We start from the raw sequence: 22,856 nt of genomic DNA on the forward strand, positions 1-22,856 counted from the left end.
GTGCCCCCAATGCTTCATCTACTTTACATAAGAGTCCTTTTAATCAGCACAGGTCATGCCAATTCCCAGAAGAGGCCGCACCCTCCAAATAAGATCCCCTCTGTCCCAAAGCACAAGCCGAGCCCTTTCTCAAGCCCACCTGCTGCTTGTGGTTATGCTCTAACTTAGTCTGTTTTGTTGGGTGTGGGTGTTGTGTCTGTGAAACAATAGAAACTGGGTCATTCACACATCCCAGGGCAGGCTATAGGGCTGGCTAAGGTTATGGGGTCTCTGGGCAGGGAGTTCCACAGAACACCAATAGTCTTCTTGACTCCCACCCTGCCCTCACCTCTACCTCCAGCCTGCTGGGGACACATTTTCACAAGTAGAGGACACTCGGTTATCCAGAAGAATGAAGAGGAGTCCGGGAAATGGAAAAATAAATTAAGAAATCAAAACTACACTGGATCCATAAGCAATCCGAAGCCGTTGCTTGTCGCTACATTTGTGAATAGAAAGGCAGTTCGCTGCCTCTCCAAACACTCAGGGCTCAGTCTGACACTTGAGCGAGTCCCATTCCCTGAGCACACCCCGCTGGGTGGTGGGGACAGGCCTGGGAAGGTGACATGGGGGAAGGAGTGTAGCTGGGCAGAAGGACATGAGGCTGTTGACAGGGAGACAAGACTGTCCCTGGATGTAAACATCACCATGGAAACTCCACAAATACTAGCCAGTGCTGACTCTGACCCCTTCCTCTCCCACTGAGAGAGGGAGGAAGGGTGTTCCTACCCTGGCTACACAGTACTTTCCATGACCCACTCTGAGCTGCCAAATGTCCCCCGTGCTCCCACCAGGTCACTCTCCTCAAAGGGCAAGAGCATGCCATTGACAGACAAGCTGCGCTTCGTCCAGATGTTTGAGACCCGCCTAGGGGGACTGTAGCCACCAGGAGCAGCTACAGCTGCAGCTGCAAAGTCTCCCATGTCAAAGGAGTGGCTCCTTTTAGCCTTGCCCTCCAGGGGCAAAGGCAGAAGGCTCCTGGCACGGGTGGCCGGGGGCCCCAGCAGTGGCTCTCGGTCTGAGTGGTGGCCCCTGGCTGATGTCCCTGCCCCTCTGCCTGCTGGAGTCCTGGAGTCTAGAAGTTCTTCTTTCCTTTGACTCTTGAGGTCCAGGGAGGCAAAGGCTCCCATCAAGCGGTCAAGGCTGGGTTTGGGGCGAGGAGCAGGGGGTGGGAGTCTCCAGGGGCCCCGGCTCAGGCCTGCAGCTTCCCCGCTGCCCAGGGAGCTGGAGGAAGAAGAGTCACAGGCCCTGGCCAGGCTGGTACTGAAGTCCATCAACTCATTCCGCACCACAACCTTGGGTGGTGCTTGAGGAAGCTGCCCAACAGGTATCCCACCCAGAGGTGGAGGCTGGGCCCCATTGGTCTGCGAATACACATTGCTGACAGTGGCTGCTGCCATCTTGCCTGGGGCGTCGTGGTTGCAGACCTTGTACCGAACCATGAGGATAACGATGAAGACCAGCAGTGTGGCCACAATGATACCCCCGATGATGAGAATCATGGTGCCCCCCAGGATCTGGCTGTGCATAGATTGACATTGTGGGTAGTCAGCCTTGGTGAAGAACTGGGCGCAGCCCACAATGTTGGTGGCCGTGAGCGTCGTAGCTGTGTCATCCCACATGGCCAGCACACACAAGTCGTAGCCCGTCCCGGACACCAGGTTGTTGACCACGAAGGCCTTGTTGGAGGCAGGGATCATCCTGGGGAGGGAGGCAGACACAGAGAGTAAGAGAGTGTGGGGTGTTGGGGAGCAGCCACAGGAAGATACAGAGTAACAGGGACACATGCAGGCCCACTTAGAGGACGGCAGAGACTGGAAAATGTGGATGGTGGGAAAACAGTTTCAAGAGGGAGAGAGAGAGGGAGGAGTTAGGAGTGTGGCGTAGATAGAAAATGGTGAAGCAATGATAGACATGTGATCTGGAAGACCTAGGTGACAGGCAGGGTGAAAGAAAAGACAAGAGAAATATTCCGGGATGGAGTGTCAGAGAGAAGGAAGGATTCTGAGAACATTCTCTCCAGGTCAGGTCAAGCAAACACCCAAAGTAAGGCAATGAATGAATTCAAAGTAAAATGCTAGTTGAAAGTGTGAATGAGGGGCATCTAACCATGGAGCAGAGGTGGCGTGGCAGGGGAGCAAAGGCACCTGGGGAGGACAAGGAAGACTCAGGAATTAGTGGGGATGGCTGCAGACAACCCTCCACCTGTCCCCTAACACTAGAGGGCATCTGAGATCCTGGGAGGCCTTGTCTGGTCCCTCCATCTTTGAGGAAGGATTGACAGGTGGGAGTGTCCCCACAAGGGCCTTGTCTGGGACAGCCTGAGCTCTCTTGGGCAAACCTTCCAGAATCTGGGAAGCAAGCTGACCTCTAAGACCTTTGCCACACATGCAGTTTCTGTTCTGCCCAGAGGTGGTTCTGGGCCACTCCCATAGGCAATCCTGCAGAGAGGTCGCCTCAGCATAAAGGACATCCCCTTGCCGCTTTCCTGTACTCCCTTTCCCCCTCTAAAGCCTTCCACCCTCCTGCCCCTTGAGAACAAAATGGTTCCATCGGCTCCCATCATCTCCTCAAACTCAAAACCAAGCAACATAATTAAGATATCAAATATGAAATGCCAGTGCCTGAAGACTTCCACCTGAGACCCTGTTGGGAAGGCTGAGCTGACAGCTACTGACAGCCCATCAGCCCCTGGGGACTGCTGTCTTCACTCACACTGTTTGGGAACCCTCTTAGAGGAGATCATCCAAGCCCCACCTCTACCCCTACCCCACAGGGCACGGGGTGGAAGAGGCTAGTACAGGTGGACAGCTAGGTCCTGCTGACTGGCACCTGAGGTCTGTCTGGGTCTTCTCTTTATCCAGACACCATGACCATTTAGAGTGACAACTGTGCTCCTATATCACAGAGTAGGGAGAAATGGCTGAGGCTCAGAGAAGGGAGATGGCTTGCCCAAGGTCACACAGCTAGGACTAGCTTCTCACTCATTGACAGATATGGCACTATGTTTTCTCCTTCTATTGAAAACATCTTTATTGGGGGGTGTCAGGATTGCTCAATGAGTAGAAGAGCTTGCCTCACAGCCCTGGAGCCTCGCAAGGGTGGATATAGAGAATCAAGTCTACAAAACTGTCTTCCATAGGTGAGCCACTGCGTATGTGCATGTGCACACACACAGACTAATAACAAATACTTTTAAAGAAATTCTGCTTTTATTACATTTTCTATATTTGTTTTGTGTGGAGGGGATGATGCATGCATGGCAGGCTTTGTGTGGAAGCCAGAGTCTGTCCTCTCTGTCTACCATGGGGGACCTGGAAAGTGCGCTCAAGTTGTCAGGCTTTGTGGCAAGTGTCTGTAACTTCCAAGCCATCTTGTCAGGCTATAAATAAAGTATTTTGTTGTTTTGTTTTAAGTCCTCACTGCCTTGGAGCTGATCACACACCCATTTCCCCCAAGCACTGCTCTGTGTCCTCTCTGGCTCACGACCACCTACAAGATTCCAAGCCTGGACAGGATCCAGGCATGGGCCCTGGTGTGGCCAGAACTGCAGGACTTCATGACTGCAGGAGACACTGAGGCAGTGGGACCTGTTGCCAGTAAGAACAGAGCCCGCTGGTCACTGTAGATTAGGCAGTCTGACATGCTCCTGGTTTGTCCTCTAAGCTCTACAGGGTTGGCTCTCGTGATCTTCACTTTGCCGATGAGGAGGCAGAGCCAGACCCAGGCCAGGTAGTGTAGCTATGGGCCTCATTGAATCAACCCCTGCACTGTCACACTGGCTTGTGGGTGCTGCAAGAGTGCACTCCTGAGAGGAGGGGATTGTGTCCCTGTACCTGGAACACCTGCTAGGAAACAACCTTCTACGCTTAGTGTGTCTAACCCTAAGAGCCCTAGGACATGGGGTCAAGAGCCTAGAAGTCAGTTTGGGGTTAACTGTATTTTTTAGGGAAACAGAAATGCTCTGCTGTTGGTATGAACAACCATACTGGCAGAGGGGAAAGGGTTTGACTCAGTGGTGAAGAGAGCTTGCTGCTCCTTCTCCTGTAAAGGGCCTGAGTACAGTTCCCAGCATCCATGTCAGGTAGCTCATAACTGCCTGCAATTCAGCTCCAGGGGATCTGACACCCTCTTCTGTGCTACTAAGGTACTCGTGTACACACACACACACACACACACACACACACACACACACACACACACACAGAGAGAAGAGAGAGAGAGAGAGAGAGAGAGAGAGAGAGAGAGAGAGAGAGCTAAATCAGAGAGCCTGGCTGGCAGAAACAAGTTTGCCTTTGCTATTAGCAGCTGCCAGTTTTCGTTGGGCCTTTCTGTATGCTTGGAGGTTATGCAAATGGTTTCATTCAACCTCCTGACACCTTGAAGGAAGTCATGACTGTCACTCCCAAAGGAAAGCTGCTCTTCCCTTCGGAGAAATGACAGAACTAGGACCAAGTTTGGTCCATGTGGACACTACTGCTCTGTGTGTGTATCTGTGTGTGTCTGTGTCTGTGTGTATGTGTGTGTGTATGTGTGTGTGTATGTGTGTATGTATGTATGCATGTGTGTGTGTGTGTGTGTGTGTGTGTGTGTGTGTGTGTGTGTGTGTGTGAACAGATGCATATACATGTGTGTATGTGGAAGCCAGATGTAAACCATAGGTTTTGTCACTAAGGTGGCTGTCCACCTTGATTTTTTAAAATAAAGACTCATTATCTGGAAGTGCATTGGTTAAGTCAGGTTGGCTGGTCACCAAGCCCAGGAATTCTGTTGTCACTGTTCTCCCACTGACTTTTCATGTAGTTTCTGTGGCCTGAAGTGAGCACTTCAACAACTGAAGAATGCCCCAGTCCCAGGAATGTTATTCTTCTTAACCCAAAGCAAGACCTACCTGCCTCCAGGCATCCAGTTGAAAATGCACAAGAGAACCTTGTGAAGTGAGTGCTAGTCAAAATCTAGTGCTTGAAATGGAGCTTATGTCCTACCCATGCATTCTTAAGTACCCATCATGCCCTGCTATGAAAGTACACAGTCATTCTTGAAGAAAGTCAGAATTCTGGGCTCCCCCTACATTCCTGCCCATACCCTATCACTTGGGTAGCTCTACCAGCTAAACAACCCTTCCCAACTCCATACTTGGGCATTTTCACTTTGGGCCCAGGATGTAAAATAACCCAGCCCCTGAGACACTTGCCAAGGGTCAAGAGCTACCTGTGACTCACAAGTGGCCATCAAAGCTCCTTATCAGAAATCCCAGCCTAGACTTCTGCTTACATTCTTATCTCTTTGCCCCCAACACCTTCTAGCTTTTCCTGCTCAGTTAAGAGTATTCCAAGTCAGTCAGGGCCTGGAGGGACAGAAGGCAGAATCTAGAGCCTAGCTTTTAAGCTGAGATCATGAAGCCAGGGAGACTGTTCAGCAGTTGAGTGCATGCTGCTTTTGTAGAGGACCTGAGTTCATTTCCTAACTCCCACATAGGGTGGCTCACATCCACCTGCAACTCCAGCTCCAGGATATCCAGTGTCCTCTTCTGAACTTCACATGCAACTACACTCAAGTGTACATAGTAACACACACATAATTAAAAAAAAACTATTAGTGATTTTTTAAACTTTATGTTGTGACTATCTTATGGGATCATTTAACATGTAACTGACCATGACTGTAATGAACATTTTGGCAACATCTGAATGTTTCTGAACACACAGCATCCCCAAAATAATACAAAGTTAAGTTCACATTCATCAAGTGTGTTTCTGGAAGCATTCACCCATGCTGCATCTGGTGACACGGAAGCCTTGATTCTGAACATGCAATGTGTGCACATTGTACTGTGTGTGTTGTGGAACACCAAATACGGCCAACAAACTCTGCCTGAAACACCTCAGACAAGGCGATTGTATAGTCTAGTGTTTTTTTACTATACATACAGAGATTTCTGCTCTATTGAAACATACTGGTTTAATTATAGAAAGCAAAAACTTGTTGTTTTACTCCCATTCTTGCCCAGCATATGAGTATCAAATTATATAGCTTTGGATTGCATTGTGTTTGATTTTTAAAAGCTGTGTTTGAGTTACTGGCATGAGTTTCATGAAAACTCAAATTAAATGATTTTTGTTGGCTTGAGATTAGGGCAGAATTTCTGTCAATTTCTTTTGAAATGACCATAAATATCCTCCTTCCATTTTATATCATGTATTTATGCAAAGTGGCATTCTCAGTATTGTAGATTACAAAATCAAAATATCAATCAACTCTTAAAAATGTTGAAGATGCTCCACATCCTCCAGTATCAAACATATTCAGCCAAGATTTAATTCTTCATTTAAAAATAAACAAGCATATCCATCTCATTAGTATGCAAATTTGCTCTGCTCTTCAACACATGCTAAATTGTAGAAAAATCAATTTCTTGATGGTCTGTTATTAAAAAATGCTTGATTTGATATCTATTTCATAGACCTACATACCTGGAATCATGTTGTTTTCTTGAGTAGAAGAGGTTGCAAGTGTAAGTAGTTTAAGGAGACATGGTATAGGAGAACAAAGACTGTACAGAAGGACTCATTTCAAAGAGGTGGTCAGGAAATAGAGGACTAAAATGGAATAACACTAGCCATGACCAATATCAGCCAAGCTGTCACATCCCTGCTGCTCCAGGAAGGAGAGAGAATCATGTAAGTAAGTACAGTACACAAATGGATGCTGGCCCACAATTGTCTGTCCCTGATCAATGATCAGGAAAAACAGAAACATAAGAATAATTACTGATGTTTTACAGAGATTTAGCACTGGCTGTCACATGAAAGAAAGTGATAAGCTTTCTGAGAATTTAAGGGAATGATGTTCTTCTAAAAATCTTTGGTCTGCAACAAATTAGAAGAAGAAAGTGATTTTTTTTACCTCCTTCAGCTTTATGGATTCCCTAGCTCTCTGCTACATGCCATGATAAATCCTAGAAGGGAATGGATGTGTTTCTTTTTCCTTTGCAAAAGGCTTTGCAGCATCCCTTGCTTCTACCAGAATACAGCCTTAAGTCCTGACAAATCGAAAGGTCATTAAACATTGCTGAAGGTTCTCTATGATAAAAATCACCTCTTATTGAGATACAAAGGCCTATAGGATTTGGTTAATAAATAGAAGGCTCCAGGATAACCTCAGAGGGTGAGAAACAAATGACTAGGGAGCCCAATATTCCTGTGCCACACCCACAACCTTCTGCTGTTATTCTCTATGGTGAACCTGACAGAAACCAGATCCCATGGTCATACTGGACAGTCTTTCAGAGCATAAAACAAAGAGATCCAAGATATTGGGACTTGGGGCAAATGACATCAGCTAGCAGCCAGCAGGATCACATCTCTCTGAAAAACATTCCTGAAGTATTGAAGTGGGCTTTTTTTTATGTGCATTGTTGTTTTTTTCCTGCATGAGGGTGTTGGATCCACTGAAACTGGCATTACAGACAGTTGTTAGATGCCGTGTGAGTGCTGGAAAGTGAACTTTGTCCTCTGGGAGAGCAGCCAGTGCTTTTAACTGTTAATCCATCTCTCCAACCCATTTTAAAATCATGCACCTTGGCAGAATCCCTGTTAGAAAGCATGAACAGCTATTTTAAATTAAGATGCTCCAAAGTGTTATACTTAATTAAGCTCACATGCTCTAAAACACAATTTGAAACTATAACCCAAGCACTTACAAAAACAGAACCAGTCTAAAGCGCTGTTTCAATCCCGCATAGTGGTCTTTCAGATCCTGGATGTGTCTGAGATCTTTGCAGATAGGTATTTTTCTTTCCTTGGGAATTACTACATGGATATCTGAAGACCTTTTATGGGAATATATATATATATATATATTATATATATATATATATATATATATATATGGGTTTCGTATGTATGAGCATGTGTTAGAGAAAAATTATGTGTGGAGGGCTTGTTGGATGTGTTTGAGGATTATCATTGTGGTTATGTATGTGTACATGTATATATATATATATATGTGTGTGTGTGTGTGTGTGTGTGTGTGTATACATATATATATATATGCTTCTCTATGTGTGTGTATATATATGTATCTCCATATCTGTGTGTTTATCTCTGCATGTGTGTGTTTATGTTGATATGGTACAGAAAGCTCTGGTAACTGTCACTATTAGCCAATACTCTGCCTCTCCTTTCCCCAGACCCCCCATCCTCTGATGTTCTAGAGGGACCTCCTCTGTGACCTCCTATAGACAATGGCAAGTTAGATCTAGTATTTCCTAATAGCATAGTTTGTTCCCAAGAATACTCATCTTGAGCACAATGGTCAAGACTTTAGGTTGAGTGCTAGAACTCATTCTCTGGTGCCATGATTTAATGGTTAACCTCCAATGTCAATAGGATTTGGAGTTCCCTAGGAGACACTCCATCTCTGGAGAGAGTTTCTCTAGAAAGAGAAAATCTTTGCATACAGGTAGCACAGGTCCATAAGTTTGAGTCCCAGACTGTTCTGCTGTTGTCTCTCTCTCTCTCTCTCTCTCTCTCTCTCTCTCTCTCTCTCTCTCTGCAGACACAGCATGACTTTATTTTCCTGCCACTATGTCTTCCTTTCCCTGAGGGCTATACCCTCAGACTGTGAGTCAAAATAAACTCTTACTTCCTATAATCACTGTAACAAGTCAAGTAACTAATACACAAGGTCTCCCATCTCCATCCATATTTGCCAGAATCCCTTGCAGCTAAGGCTAAGTGCTACATTTTGGCAAACAGATGGAAGACAGTAATGTGTGGTGGACCTACAAGAGCAGGAATGCATCCCCAACATACTCCTTCTGTTCTGTGCTAGCCTGGGTGGAGATTTGATCTTGACTATAAAGAGGACAACATGACCTCAGTATCCTTGAAGCAAGCATCATTGCCAGTGTAACACATTACACAGGATAGTAGAAAGCACATGGGATCAAACATTATTGCATTGTTCTTCTAAAACAGTGTGACTTCTCTGCCTCATACAGTTACGAGGAGACCTGAGAAGTCTGTTATTTTCCAGGGACCAAAACAAGGGCAAACATACAGATTTGTGTTAGAGGGAAGTAACTGGCCTATATCTAAAAGGAAGTCCTTGTTTTTTTAAGTTATCAACAAACACCCCTTCTTTTATCTTCATTGTTCCTCCAGCCTCACGCCCTACAGCTCCCCAGAACCACCCATTCCAGAGGCTCTGTCACCATTCCCTCCATCAGAGACACACCGTGGCTGCCTACTGAGCTGTGGCATTCATTTAGTAAGGTCCTGTTGAGATGCTTGCTTCATTTCCTGCTTTTGCATCCCTACTACCCATCTTCATGGCCCCACATCTGCCATCCACTCTGGCCAGCTGCCACATCTTAAACCCACAAAATAATGGCCTCACTAAACAAAAGCAGACAGCTTGCCTTCCAGTCTTACCCAGACCCATGTATTGTTTATGACCTAATAAAACTTTCCTGAAGATCAGAATGCAAAGCTAGACACATCCATAGAGGCAGCCATAGAGGTGGTGGTAATGCAGGCCTTTAATCCCAGCAGCCACACTAGTCAACCATAGAGGTTGGGCAGTGGTGGTGTACACCTTTAATCCCAGTGCTAACGAGGTATATAAAACAGGTGCTCAGGGTCTCATGCAGTATTCAGTTTCCAGCCATGCTGAGGACAGATTTCCCAACCTTGGTAGAGGTAAGAGTTCTCATTGGCTGCTTTGCTTTTCTGTTCTTTAGCCTGAACACCAATATCTTTCTCTGGCTTTTTATTATTTGCACTATTATAACCATGAGACCCAAAGGGTTTTTTTTTTTCCTTTCAACATCAACAGCCAAGAAGAAAGGAGATGTGGTTGGTTCATTGGCACTCATGCACACATGCAAGTTCTTACCCTGTGACAGCCACACACAGGTTGTATCAAGCAGTATCTTTATTCTCTGCAGTGACAATCATAACTGGAGAAATAGCCTCAAGTTGATAGACTACCTGTTCAACCCACATCCAGTCAAAAATAGCCTGGCTGGTGCCTGCAGGTTCTTTGTCTCCAAGTTCAGCACATTGTGCCCCAGAAGGACTTGAACAAAAAATTATGAATATGTATCAATGTGTGTGTTGTCTCTGTTTATGTGTGGGATGCAAGGTACATGTGGAAGCCAGAGCAAGGTGTCAGATATTAGGTGTCTTCCTTTATTGCTCTCCAGCTTGCCTTTTTCTTAACTGAACATCAAACCTACTGATTGTCTAGAGCAAGCAGCCTGGCTACCCAGAAGGCTTGGGGGTCTCTTGTCTCTGTCCTGCTAGTGCTGGGGTTACAAACACTCTCTGTTGTGCCGAGCTTTTTACATAGATTATGGAGATTCAAACTCAGGGCTTCATTCTTGCAAGACACTTTGCCCACTGAACCATGTCCTCAGATCCTAGATAATTTTTTTTTCTGGTCACTATTCCTGAAACAAACAGCTCTTCAGTTCTTTAGACAGTACTGACATTGTGTTCAGTATTGGAAGATATGTACAGGGAGGAGTTGCACTGTACCAAGTCGCTGTGTGGGTTGCACACCTATAATGGATTTGAATGTGAATTTTGGAGTGTTCGAGGGGTGCCTTGTAACCAGTTGTCATCAGACAACCAAGGAACAACAGCACTATGTTAACCTGAACATCAGCAGGCAGAATTAAAGCTTGCCAGGAAGCACATTTCAGTGTCAAGGCAGCCTGTTTGACAACAATTCACAAAGGAAATAACATACATGGACCTTTATTGATGCTTACTAATGTCAAACTGTTCTGAATATTTTGCACATGTTAATTTAATCCTTTTAGCTATGTGTAGAAGGGGACTATCATCCCTATGAACAGAAGAGGAAATCTCGTTGAAGAGAGGTGACTTGCCCAAAGCCTCACAAAAGATGTTTGTATTGAGCAAGATCTGGAGCCTGGGTTCAATTCTCAGAACAGATCATTTTTAAAAACATAAAAGGCTGGACATGGGGCATGAGGGTCAGCCAGTATAGCCATGGTGGCAAGCTCCAGACCAAGCAGAGACCCCATTTCAGAAATAAATAAAAGAAAGGGGGACAAGAGATGGCTCAATGGTTAACAATGCTTGCTGCTCTTGTAGAGGACCCAAGTTTGGTTCCCAGCACCCTTTTGGGTGATTCAAAACCACCTATAACTCCAGACTCCAGGGATCTGATGCCTTCTTCTGGCCTCTATGGGCACTGGCATACATGTATCATGTTCACATGTAGACATACACACCCATACACAGGAATAAAAACAAAAACAAATCTTAAAAGAAAGGTGAATGGTGCCCTGAGGAAGGACACCTGAAGTTTGCTTCTGACCCTCACATGCACATTTGCACACATTCACGCACATGGGAAAACACGTGTGCATATAAACAAACATACATGCACCCCCCAAAAGAATACATACTGTAAAACAGACTTCAGATAGTCTGCAGACTATCTGAAGACCAAGTTCAAATACTACATTACAGTCTGCTGGCTCTTCGGGCCTGGATGGAAGGATGCTAACAGGACTGCAGAAGCACTGGGGAAGTCTGCTGTCTTTCCAGCCTCCTTACACACAGCACTCACTTGCGAATGCTCAGAAACATGAGCTGTCATTTCGTAACTGCTCAGGACACTGAGCATGGGTGAGGAGTGGGGCATGGGTGAGTGACTGAAGCTGCTATAGGGATTACTAGGCTTCCTGGCAACCAGCCCTCCCTCTACCTCACCCACAGAGAGATGTCTTTCCTGCTGGTAGGCAGGAGAAACCCACTCAGTACTTGTCTCTGTTATGTCTCAAGTGATCCTCCCAGATTCCCCTGCCCCTGGCTGGGGCAGAGTAAGGCTGTGGAGACAAAAGACCTCAGCAGGAGATATGCCTGTCCCACTCAGGGAAGGTCCTGGAGAGCTGGTGGGAGGAGGCTGGAGAATGGTACCACCCATCACATTATGTTCAGACCCAGCAGAGGAGGGTCTGTCTGTGTTGCTTCTGTGACTGCTGTGTGACCTAGGGCAAATCACTTTCACACTCTGTGCCTCACTCACTTCTGTTCTAGAATTCTGCAAGCATGTCACCAGAAGGAGCTGGTTAGCAGAGAACCGCTGCTGTCTGAGGACTAGGCCAGTAGGTCACCAACTACAAATACACACTGACAGGGGACATCTGTATAGATGTTTCTCTTATTGGTGGATGAAAAAACACTGATTGGCTAGTAGCCAGGCAGGAAGTATAGGCAGGGCTACGAGAGGAAGGGGTAAGGAAAGAGAGAGGTTAGGCGCAATGGAGATGCCATGTAGAGTCTGGGAAGAGAGGACTTCCAAGTGTTCTCTGGTAAGATAAGGCCACGTAAAAGTACATAGATTAATTGTTATGGGTTAATGATTAAGAGAGAGCTAGCCAGTAAGAACCCCTAGCCAATGGCCAACGGGTGTTTATTTGGGGCTAATCGGCTGCAGGACCAAGCTGGAAAGAAACTCCATCTACAATACACAGGGTCTAACACTCAAGTTGCCTGGGCTCTGGACTCATTATTTCCCAGAGTCTCAGCCTTCCTGTTTGTGAAATAGCTTGCACAGTCGCTCTAAGGGTTACTAGGCAAGGGAAAGCTGCTGAGACTGTGGTCAGCCATGAGTACACAATAAGGAGTGGGCATTTGGAACCATGTCCTTAAGGGAAGCTGCCCATGGTGGTGAGGTCCATAACCTGTGTGCCATCTACTATACCCTGTCCTTCCATGCCTCTGCTCCTTCCTGACCTCTCAGTAGAAGCCCAGCTCACAGGAAGTTGTACAGGTGTTCACAGCAGACAGACAGAGGGAGCAGTATGGAGTAAAGACATAAAAGCCCCTGAGGCTCAACTGGCCAGTCAGTCTAGACAATTAGCGAGCTCCAGGTTTACTGAGAGACTATGTCTCAAAAAACAGGGTGGAGAGCAAAGAGGAAGACAGCAGTGTCAACTACTAGGGAGGATCATGTCTCTGTGAGGAGGATGGAGCCTACTGAGGCCTCTACAGCTCATGGGTTTTCAGCATCACTGGAACCCAAAGCCAGTCTTGCTTGGAGTCCCCAGAGGCCCTAACCTTCTTTTCCTCCCCCTCTGCCCATAGGAAGCCCACCACAGGCTGGAAGACAGAGCAGTAGCTTCTGGCAGTGGGTGATTTACTGATGTCTTTATCCACACTCTGGTATTTCACGGCTCCCGGGGCTTTGATGGAGTAAATATGACCTTTCATTCTTCGCTTTGTTTAAGACTCAAGGTCAACAGCCCAGCTGTGATCTATCAGTTACTCCCTCTGCAGACACTCTCGTGTCAGAAACTCCCAGGCAGAGATTCATGATGCTGTCCTCAGCCCTTCTTGCTGCCTGGCCCTTGATGCTAGGATAGAAAAGCTGGGGACATGTGGCTCTTCAAGAACAATGGCCCATGGAGTCCTGAGGCCCAGCCATTACCCTCCACCCTCTACACTAAGTCTGCCTGTTGTTAGGGTCGAGACATAGCCTGGTTTCTTCATTCTGCTTGGAGGCAGTGATGGGAGCCTGTGTAGCTTTGATTCAAACAGTAAGTTATGAATCAAAACATCTGAGGGCTTGCCTGTCCATTCTCTGCGTGGAGAAGACATTCACCTACCTGACTCTGGTGGAATCTTCCAAGTCCTCTAAGCCACTTTCTGTCCTCGGTTCAAAGCTTTGTTCCCCAAAGCACTCACACTGCCTGGAAAGTTCTTCCACTTGCCTAACTGCAACTCCTCTGAAGTGCCCACCCACCTTCTACTTATCTGTGAGTGGATGGCAGGAGAGTCATCTGGGCTCACACATCCTCTGTTTTCCCCTTGTGTCTCCACTGGCAATGGATGATAATTCCGGGGAAGAGGATAGGGAGTGGAATCGTGTGAGAGTGAATAGAGTTGATGGCCTTCACTTAAACGCGTCACCTGCAACCCCCACCCCACAACAACACACGTCCTTCACTCTTCACCTCTCTCGTGTCCTGGGAGGAGCAGTGTGGAGACACTCTGAGGAGTGTGGCAGGCCTGGGTTCAAATTCTGTTTCTTGGGAGGTCAGAGATGAGCTGTCAGGTACATGTCGGGTCCCATGCTGCATCTGGGGAAACCTCCCTCAAGAAACCTCATCACACCTCACTAGGTGAGGTTGTCCACTGCCCTGGCACTTGGAACTCATCTTCATATAGAGATCATCACAGTTATGGGAGTGGTGGGGGAGAAGGCTGGATAGCCTTAACTGCCTCCTTCTTACTCTGGTTGTTTTTTCAGACTGTGAAATTTGCAACAACGAGTCCCGTTTTAAAGTCAGAAGAAACAAATCCAAGATGGCTGCCCCAATCGAGGAGCCGGACTGAAGCTTCGCATTTCCCTTCTCCCCATTCCATGCTGCCTCAAGACTTGGGCCACACATCCAGGAAGCGCTTCTGCCTTGCTGCCTATCCTGGTGCTCTCTGCCTCCTGCAGCTGCTCAGGCTTCCACCGTTCCTTCCAGAGCACCAGCTTCCTCTACTGTCCATCCCCCCCCCCAAAAAAAAACCACCCCACCTCTCCCAGGCTTCTGCCCATCACAGGCACAAAACAGTGCATCTATAACGGAGAATGCCAGGTTCTTTGATCTGTGGTGGTTTGGGGCCGGGTTCTCTGAGGCTTCTCCCAGGTAAGGCTCGTAAAGTAGGGTCTGAGTCTCAGCCACAGCTGAAAGCTTCCCTAGTCCCTGTCCGAAGGGGAGACATGCTGACTCCAGCCACACCCACATGGAGTTTTCCAAGCTTTCCCACGCAGACCTTCTTGGCAACACTCAAAGCCGAGGGAGGAGAGGAGCACAGGCTGGGAGCAGCCTTGGCACCAGCTCAGTGAGCACGGGGTGGCATTTTGATGGGTGGTAAAAATATCTCCCTGGCGTTCAGGGCCAGCTGCCACCCCATCACCATCACAACTTCCAGATCCTGTCCCCATGCCCAGGAATTCAAAAGCCCACTCTGTCCATATTCCTCAGGGATAAAGCACAGGTCACCCAGCCCCTGATCCTAGGTCCCTTCCATACCCTGTAATAGCTGCCTCTATCATCATGGCCAGATACTAACACAAAGGCCGTTAGCCTCTAGGGAAAGTGAAGGGCTGTCAGAATGCTTCAGCCTGCCTAATGAGCTAATTAAACAGTATCATAAATAATGATGAGCGGGGCTGCTGGGGATGTGGCTCAATGAGGAGAGTGGTTGCTTGGCATACAGGAGGCTCAGAGGGTCTATCCCTAGCACCACATAAACCAGGTGTGGCCACACATGCCTGCAATCCCAGCATTTAAAGGTCATCCTTAGCTACACCATAGTTGGATGCCAGCCTGAGCTACATGAAACCCTATAAAAAAGACCTGTCGTCAGGATGAGAAGAAAATGGAGGGAAGAGTGGGGGGGGGGCACATTGGCAGAGGAGTTGGGTCAGCTATGCAGTGGGAGGCTCAGCTACACAATGGGAAGTCATAGTGCCTTGTCCCCACGTGGAGCCTTCCGGGGCCTCCATAAGGTTCCCAAGCACCCACAGACATAGCCAGGAGCCTTCCAGAAGCCTCAGCACAGCCTCGTCTGGAGGCATCTGCTTCACTTCCACACCACACACCAGCAGCCTTTGCATATATGTGTGGGTGTGGAGGGACAGGAGGCTCTCTAGACACGGCAGGTCCCTCGTCCCTACAGGACTAGTCTACCCATTCCATCTTCTCCCTGGGCAGACTCTGAAGCCACCACCTGTCATCACAGCATGCCTGCATCCTGCTCTCAGGTCCCCCAAAGGCTCCCGCCTCCTGCAGGATAAAACTCAAGCCTTGCTCTGGCCTCAGAGATCCTACCAGATGTAGTCCTGCCACACCCCAGCTCACTCCCTGCCACTCTGCCTCAAACACCCTGGAGTCCTTGCTGCCGCTCTAACAGGACAAGCACGTTCCTACCCCAGGGGCTTTGTATGCACTTTGTCACCCTTCTGAGGGGTCATCCCTGATCACCCACAAAAAACGATGGCCCAAGACTGTCTCTGTGCTTTGTTTTTCCTGGCACACATTTAAAATAAAGAAAATTAAGATTTATTTTATGTATGCTGGGGGGGGGGGGTTATGTGCACATGGATGCAGTGCCTTCAGAAGCCAAAAGGTGGCGGCAGATCTTCGGCAGCCGGAGTTACAGCCTTTTATGATCTACCCAGCTAGGATGTGGGGAACCAAGCTCAAATCCTGCATGGCTAGTCCATGCATTTAACCTCTGGCCTTTTTTACAGCCTCTAAAACCAATTTGTTTTGTTTTGTTTTTAATTTTTTGTGTTTTTTTTTTTTTGCTTTTTGGGTTTTTATTTTTTTTGGTTTTTCGAGACAGGGTTTGGAGCCTATTGCTTTGGAGCCTATCCTGGCACTCGCTCTGGAGACCAAGCTGGCCTTGAACTCACAGAGATCCGCCTGCCTCTGCCTCCCGAGTGCTGGGATTAAAGGTGTGCGCCACCAACGCCCAGCTTGTTTTTAATTTTTAAGACAAAGTCTTATGTAGCCCAGAATGCTTAAACTCAATATAGAGTTGAGGATGACTGTGAACTCCTGGTCCTCCTGCCTACACTTCCTGAGTGCTGGGATTAGAGGCATATACCTCCCTCCCTCTCCCTCCCTCCCTTCCTTTCTTTTTCCCTCCCTCCCTTCCTCCCTGCCCCCCACTTGATGCTGGAGACCTCACCTTGAGCTTTGGGCATGCTAAACAGATACTCTACCAACTGAGCCATATCCATTGCCCCATATTTTAAATTCTCTCACCCCCTTCCCCTCCCTCATAAGCTGGAAAGCTTCTTCAAGACCAGGACTTGACTATTTTTATTGCAATAGTTACTGACCATGTATTCAGTAGCTATTCACTGCCTTGACTTCACTGCAATGAGGGACTGTATCCTGACACTAAAATCACAAGAAACCTTTTCTCCCTTTGTTGTGTTATTTTATCATAGTGACAGAAATGAAACTAGAGCAACAAGGACAGAAGGCAGAGCAGAGCCCCGACCCCACCCTTGTATTGGCTGCTCATACCCAGCCAAGGGGTACTACTCTTGACTTCAGTACTTCCTGGTCCTTAGTACTTCTTGGTGCCAGTACTCTCTAGTCCCAGTACTTCTTGGTCTCAAAACTCACTGGTCTCTGTACTTTCTGGTCCTGGTACTCTGTAGGGAGACACCTAGGATGGGCTACAGGTGTGGCCTGGTGGGCATGGTCAAGGTGATATCAGAGTGACGCAAGAGAGGTTTAAAGGGACAGACAAGGCACATGGGTGCTCTCTTGCCTTGCTGCTTTTGGCACGCTCTGGCTTGCTGTTGGCTAGTGTTTTTCTATTAAAAGTTATCTTAACCTTACAGATTTTGTATCAGTTATTCTCCTCAATAGTATTCCCCACAATATTTCTTGCTCTAGTACTTCCTGGTCCTAGTACTTCTTGGTTGACTATGAAGGATACTCATTCAAACTCTTGATTTAATTCCTCCTCCACCCCAAACTATAAAACATGCAGGAAGGAATCTATTCCCATTTTACAGATTAACCGATTAGGACTGAGGGCAGTGACATACTTTGCCTTTGGCCACAGGATTAGTAAATGAGTCTGGGCATAAGTTTTAGGAGTGCTAGCTAGCCCTCCTTCTTCTCTGTTTTTGAAGGGACACTGCACCTAGCTTTGCAGAAACGTGTGCCCATACAGTGTAAATGGACATTAATGGTTGGGTCTTCTGGCAAATCTCCCAGTTTGCTCTCTTTATCTTGCTTTCTGTTGTTCGAACTACATGAAAGGGAGGTTTGGCAGCCTGTGCTCCAGCAGATGTTTTGTGCTAGGAGGTGACCTTAAAGGCAAAACCTGAGCTGAGGATGGTAACAGCAAAAGACAGAAGGGGGCTGGGTCCTCCATGACTAGGCAACCCAGAAAGGCAGAATCCTTTTTTCCCTGGACTTCTCTTAAATAAGAGGTGTATGGTGGGTCCCTGCCCTTCCTTTCTACTGCTGCTAATGTGAGACCTCTGGTAACTCAGTCTTTGCCATTATAACTGATTGATATACTTTGAATTTCAGAGAGCCACACCCTGCCCAGATTTTCTGCTAAGAGGCCCCAGGTTCTGGTAAAAACCAAGGTTAGGACTGGCACCTTTCTTCCTTCCTTGTGCCAGCATTTCTGGCACTTGGAATTGTGGAGAAGTAACACTGAGCAGAGAAGTCCCCAAACCCTTGCCCAAAACAGGCTGCAACGAATACCTGGCCCATGCCCCAGCCTTCAGGGACATTTGGAGGCATTAGTAAGTTGGCCCACAGGGTGGGGCTGGGGATGGGTGAAGCAGAGGTTCACTCTTACCCTTCCTATCCCTTTTCCTTGTGGGTACCTGACTTTAATAGGAAGAGAATTTATAAAAGTACGAATCCCCAGGAAGGCTGGCTTTGATGTGGCCTCTCACAGCCACACTCTCCTTATCTCTCCAGCTTCCACTGCCACACACTCCTCTTCTCCCATCTGTGGTGTTCAGCCACCCCTTCAGGAGAAGCCAGCCTGCATAAGGACATCCGCAAGTCCTCAGCACAGACACAGGACACTGAATCTCACATGCTCCTTCCTCTCTTCAGGGAAGAAATGTCCCTATCTGCTTCCCTTGTCTCCAAAGTCATGAGTGAATTTTCCTGGTGGCGGAGAGCAGGGTTCCCTGAGATATGACCGGATAGCACCCTGGCAGTGTAGACCTCACCTTTCAATCCCTTCCCTGGGTGAGGGACAAGCAACAATAGCAATCATAAAGGTTAGTATTGAGTGTGAGCTTGATGAGATCTAAAGTCATCTAGGAGCTACATCTCTGGATCCTCTGAGGGTGTTTCTGGAATGGTCTAACTGAGGAGGCTACAGGAAGAACTATAGTAAATGGAGCACCGGGTTGAAATACCGGGGCTTAATAAAAAGGAGAAAGCAAGCAGGGCAACAGCATTCATCTCTCTCGGCTTCCTGACTGAGGCTACAATCTGACCAGCTGCCTCACACTCCTGTACCAAGGCTTCCCCGCCTGCTGGACTGGACCTTCAAACTGTAAGAACAAACCCTTCCTTAAGTTACCTTGATAAGTTAAGCAACACAGCAGATCCACCCTGAGCCCTGTACAGCTCAGCTGCATGGTCCACTCTCTACAGAAGAGGTCTCTGACAGCCTAGAACCAATAGAGCAGGAAGAGCTTCTGTGCTTGTCCTTCAAGGCCCCTCTTGTCCCTAAATTGAGATGCTGGCCACGTCACGCACAGTATGAAGGCAAGCCTGGAGCCTGGCTGATCCCACTGAGCTTTGGGGAGCAAGCTGGCTGCTCCCTGGCCCTCCCAGTATGGTTCCAGCATCTCATCTATTGTCAGATGTTCCTGACAGCTCTTAGAGACAAGTGTTTGTGAATGTCACTTGGCCGATAATGACATGCAGGGCACTTAACTTTCCATGTCACACCAGAAATGAGGTTTAGCTGAGATGGGTTGTCACTCTTTCTGGGTGGGGAGAGGCCCAGAGGTTCCTCCCCTTGCCATGTTCACTGCTCTCCCCTCTGTGGGGTCCCCATTAATGTTATGCTTTTCCTGAAAGTTCTGGACCTGGTGATGAGAGATGTGACTGTCAGTCTTTCTCAGTCACACAGGAAGCGAGCCAGATACCACCTGAGGACTGAAGGAGCCCAGAGTATCCCAGTTCTGCCTGCAGGGCTTAGTCTCTCTACTGTGGGGGGAAATGCCTGGAGAGCATCAAGGACATCTTGTAACAAGAGATCTTACATGACAGAAGATTTCCTTGATCACCCAGGATTAGCCCCATATTTGTAGTAATTCTGGAGTGTGGCCTACAGCCTCAAGCATCAGGCATTGCTCACAGCTACCCTTGGGTTCTCTGGAACCTTGGGGTGCCTTTGAGTATGTGTCCCTGACATGGGTCCAGGTCAGGCTAGACTCTCTGAGCCCCTACGATGCTCACCGACTCTGAACTCAGGCTCTGGAGCAGAAGTGTCTGGGAGGTCCTAACGTCAGGCCACAGGGCCCTGCACAATAAACACAGGCAGTAGAAGCCACGCTGTTCAGCTTAAGAAGAGATATAGGCTGAGAAGATTGTGTCACTTCAGTCAGAAATTCCTACTCCCACCTTTCCAGCATCCCCAGGAGGGACTTAGCTGAGTCCTCCTGGAGCTCTAGAAGCTCCCAGATCATGATGGCTGGTGCTAAGCTGCCACGGTGCTGCTCTGAGGCCTGCTGCCCTTTTGTTGATCAAGTGTGGAATCTGCAGCCTGTATAGGTCAGACTTACAGACCATGGTGAAGGGACTACAGATGCTGGAGGAGAAGAGGGAGGCAAAGCCAGCTCCTCCATAGTCAGAGAGGCCGTGAGTATGCAGGGTGTGCTGGTGGGACTTTATTCTTGTGATGGGAGAGGGCCTACTCCTGTGCTGGGGCAGGGTGTACATGCATGTGCTTGCACATGTGCCTGTGCATGCATGTTTCCCTCTTCTGCTCAGAAGTTCTTTAAATAGATCAAAGGAGCTGGGATTTCTTTCTAAGTCCTTTCATCTTCAGGGTCAATTTCACCTTAGCTTACACGAGCTTCGAGAATCTCATTTCTATGCTGGGCCATCCTGGATTGAGCACAGTACAGCTGTGCTCTGGCCAGCCTGACTGGCTCCACAGAGTCACAACCTCTCCTGACCTGAGCAGTGTTTCTCTGACACAGCTATAGAGTCTTCCAGCGTCCTGTCCTCATATGGCTTCGATGACCTTCTGAGCAACAACTTTAAACCTGGACAACAATTCCAAGCAAGGTCATTTCTCCTTGCCTTGGATGACTTGCTTTGTGTGACTGTAATTATAATGTACTCCTTGAAACAAACAGATGATCAAGACAGATGATAGGCAGATAGACGATAGATAATAGTAAGTAGATATGTATGTTAGTAGATAATAACAGATAATATGTTATCTTTTTCTAGATGAATAGAAAAATTGTAGATAACAGGTAACAGGTAACAGAAAATGATGGACAGGTGACAGGTAGATATTTTGTTTGTTTGTTTGTTTGTTTTGGACTCAGTGCTGTCTGCGTGTGCTTCTCATTTACACTTCTAGTCCAGTCCAGTCTCCCTGACACTATCTTGTGTCCATGCTTGTTGGGACATGAACACAGCAGAGAGTCACCATGTAACTGTTATTTCCTCCTTCTCATGGTAAAGATGCATTTTTCAAAAAGTCCAGTGTCTCTCTCTTTCTTACTATGAACTCCTTCAGTACATCCACAAAGGCTAATCATGTGAACTGTATCCAGAAGCTAGGATTCAAATTATAGTGTGTCATTAAAGCTTGTTGTGATAATGAAGAACTGCTTGGAGTGATTATTACTATAAAGAAAATGGGATTCCTGAGTTCATGGTTCTGGAGGTTTAGGTCCAAGATTAGATGGCCCTACTGTTTAGGACTTCCTCTGGTAGGTTAGGTGGCCATGATAGGAAACCAATGAAAGAAACTGGCTCACATATTTTGCTAGATAGTAGATAGATAGATAGATAGATAGATAGATAGATAGATAGATAGATGTAGATAGATGATAGATAGCAAGGTAGAGATAAATGATATATATGATAGACAGGTTGATAGATGATAGATAATAAATAAATGATAGATAGGTGATAGAGGCAGATAGAAGATAGATAGATAGATAGATAGATAGATAGATAGATAGATAGATAACTCTGGTGGTCTCAGGTTTTTGAACACTTAGTTCCCAGTTAGTGGCACTATTTGGAGATTTAGGAGGTATGGCCTTGCTGAAGGAAGTGTGTGACTGGGAGCAGACTTTGAGAAATTATATTTTAGAGTCACTTTTAACTCATTCTTTCTGGGGCATGCTTGTAGTTAGCTCTCTGCTTCTGCCTCCTGCTGTACCACTAACCCTTTGGAACCACAATTCAAAACAAATCCTTTCTTCTGTAAGTTGCTTTGATCACAGTGTTCTATTATGGTGACAAAAAATAACTAACATAATGACAGATAGATACATGATTGATAGATAGCAGAAATCATAGATAATAGAAGATAGGCAGATAGATAGTGATAGATTAGGCAAGGGGGGGGGCTAGAGTCCTTCAGTCCCTTCCAAGTCCCTACCTCAATGACCCCAGGGCTTCCTTCAAGTCGCCACCTCTTAAAGGTCCACCAGACCTTGCAGTACTGCTATTCTGGGACACCCATCCAATCCTTTTTCTGATTCTGTGACCTTAGGGGACTTTTATGACATTCTCTTGTCCCTTTATACCTGGTATATCCAAGAGGATTAAATGAAATGGAGTCTGCAAAGCTGCTCCTCATGCACACAGTGAGGCTGCATGTTGGTGCTGGTGATTGTCAAAACCCTCCTCGGAGAGCATATCCTCCTTAGAATTTTCTACAAAGCTTTGGACATCTTCTTACAGATAAGACCAGATGGAATAGCAAACTTCCACTTCCATGTCCTCCCCTGGGACAGCGGAGAATATAATGGCCTTGTTTTAGGTTGCTATTACTTTTGCTACTATTAGCAATACTAACACTACCCTATGTGCCCAACCTGCTTAATATGAGTAGATACTACTTGGAGAGCTATCATTTTTGTTTTTGTTTTGTGGGGGGTGGGGCATGTGCACGTGTGTAAGCATGTGGCATGTGCACGTGTGCATATGTACATAAACATGCATTTATACATGTGTGGAGGCCAATGGTCAACACCAAATCTCTTTCTCAATTAATCTCCACCTTATT

The 22,856-nt window shown here is 47.0% G+C and overlaps 1 protein-coding gene across 1 annotated transcript in view; it reads right to left on the reverse strand.

Annotated features, from left to right (window-relative positions):
• Positions 1–773: 773 nt before the first annotated feature.
• Lrfn2 (leucine rich repeat and fibronectin type III domain containing 2) overlaps positions 774–22,856 on the reverse strand; it is a 27,138-nt gene continuing 5,055 nt past the window's right edge. Inside the window, exon 2 of the mRNA XM_027394551.2 lies at positions 774–1,740. Within this exon, the coding sequence (XP_027250352.2) occupies positions 774–1,740 (967 nt within the window). The remainder of the gene's footprint in view (positions 1,741–22,856) is intronic.

Source organism: Cricetulus griseus (assembly GCF_003668045.3).
Source record: "Cricetulus griseus strain 17A/GY chromosome 1 unlocalized genomic scaffold, alternate assembly CriGri-PICRH-1.0 chr1_0, whole genome shotgun sequence".
NCBI lineage: Eukaryota > Metazoa > Chordata > Mammalia > Rodentia > Cricetidae > Cricetulus > Cricetulus griseus.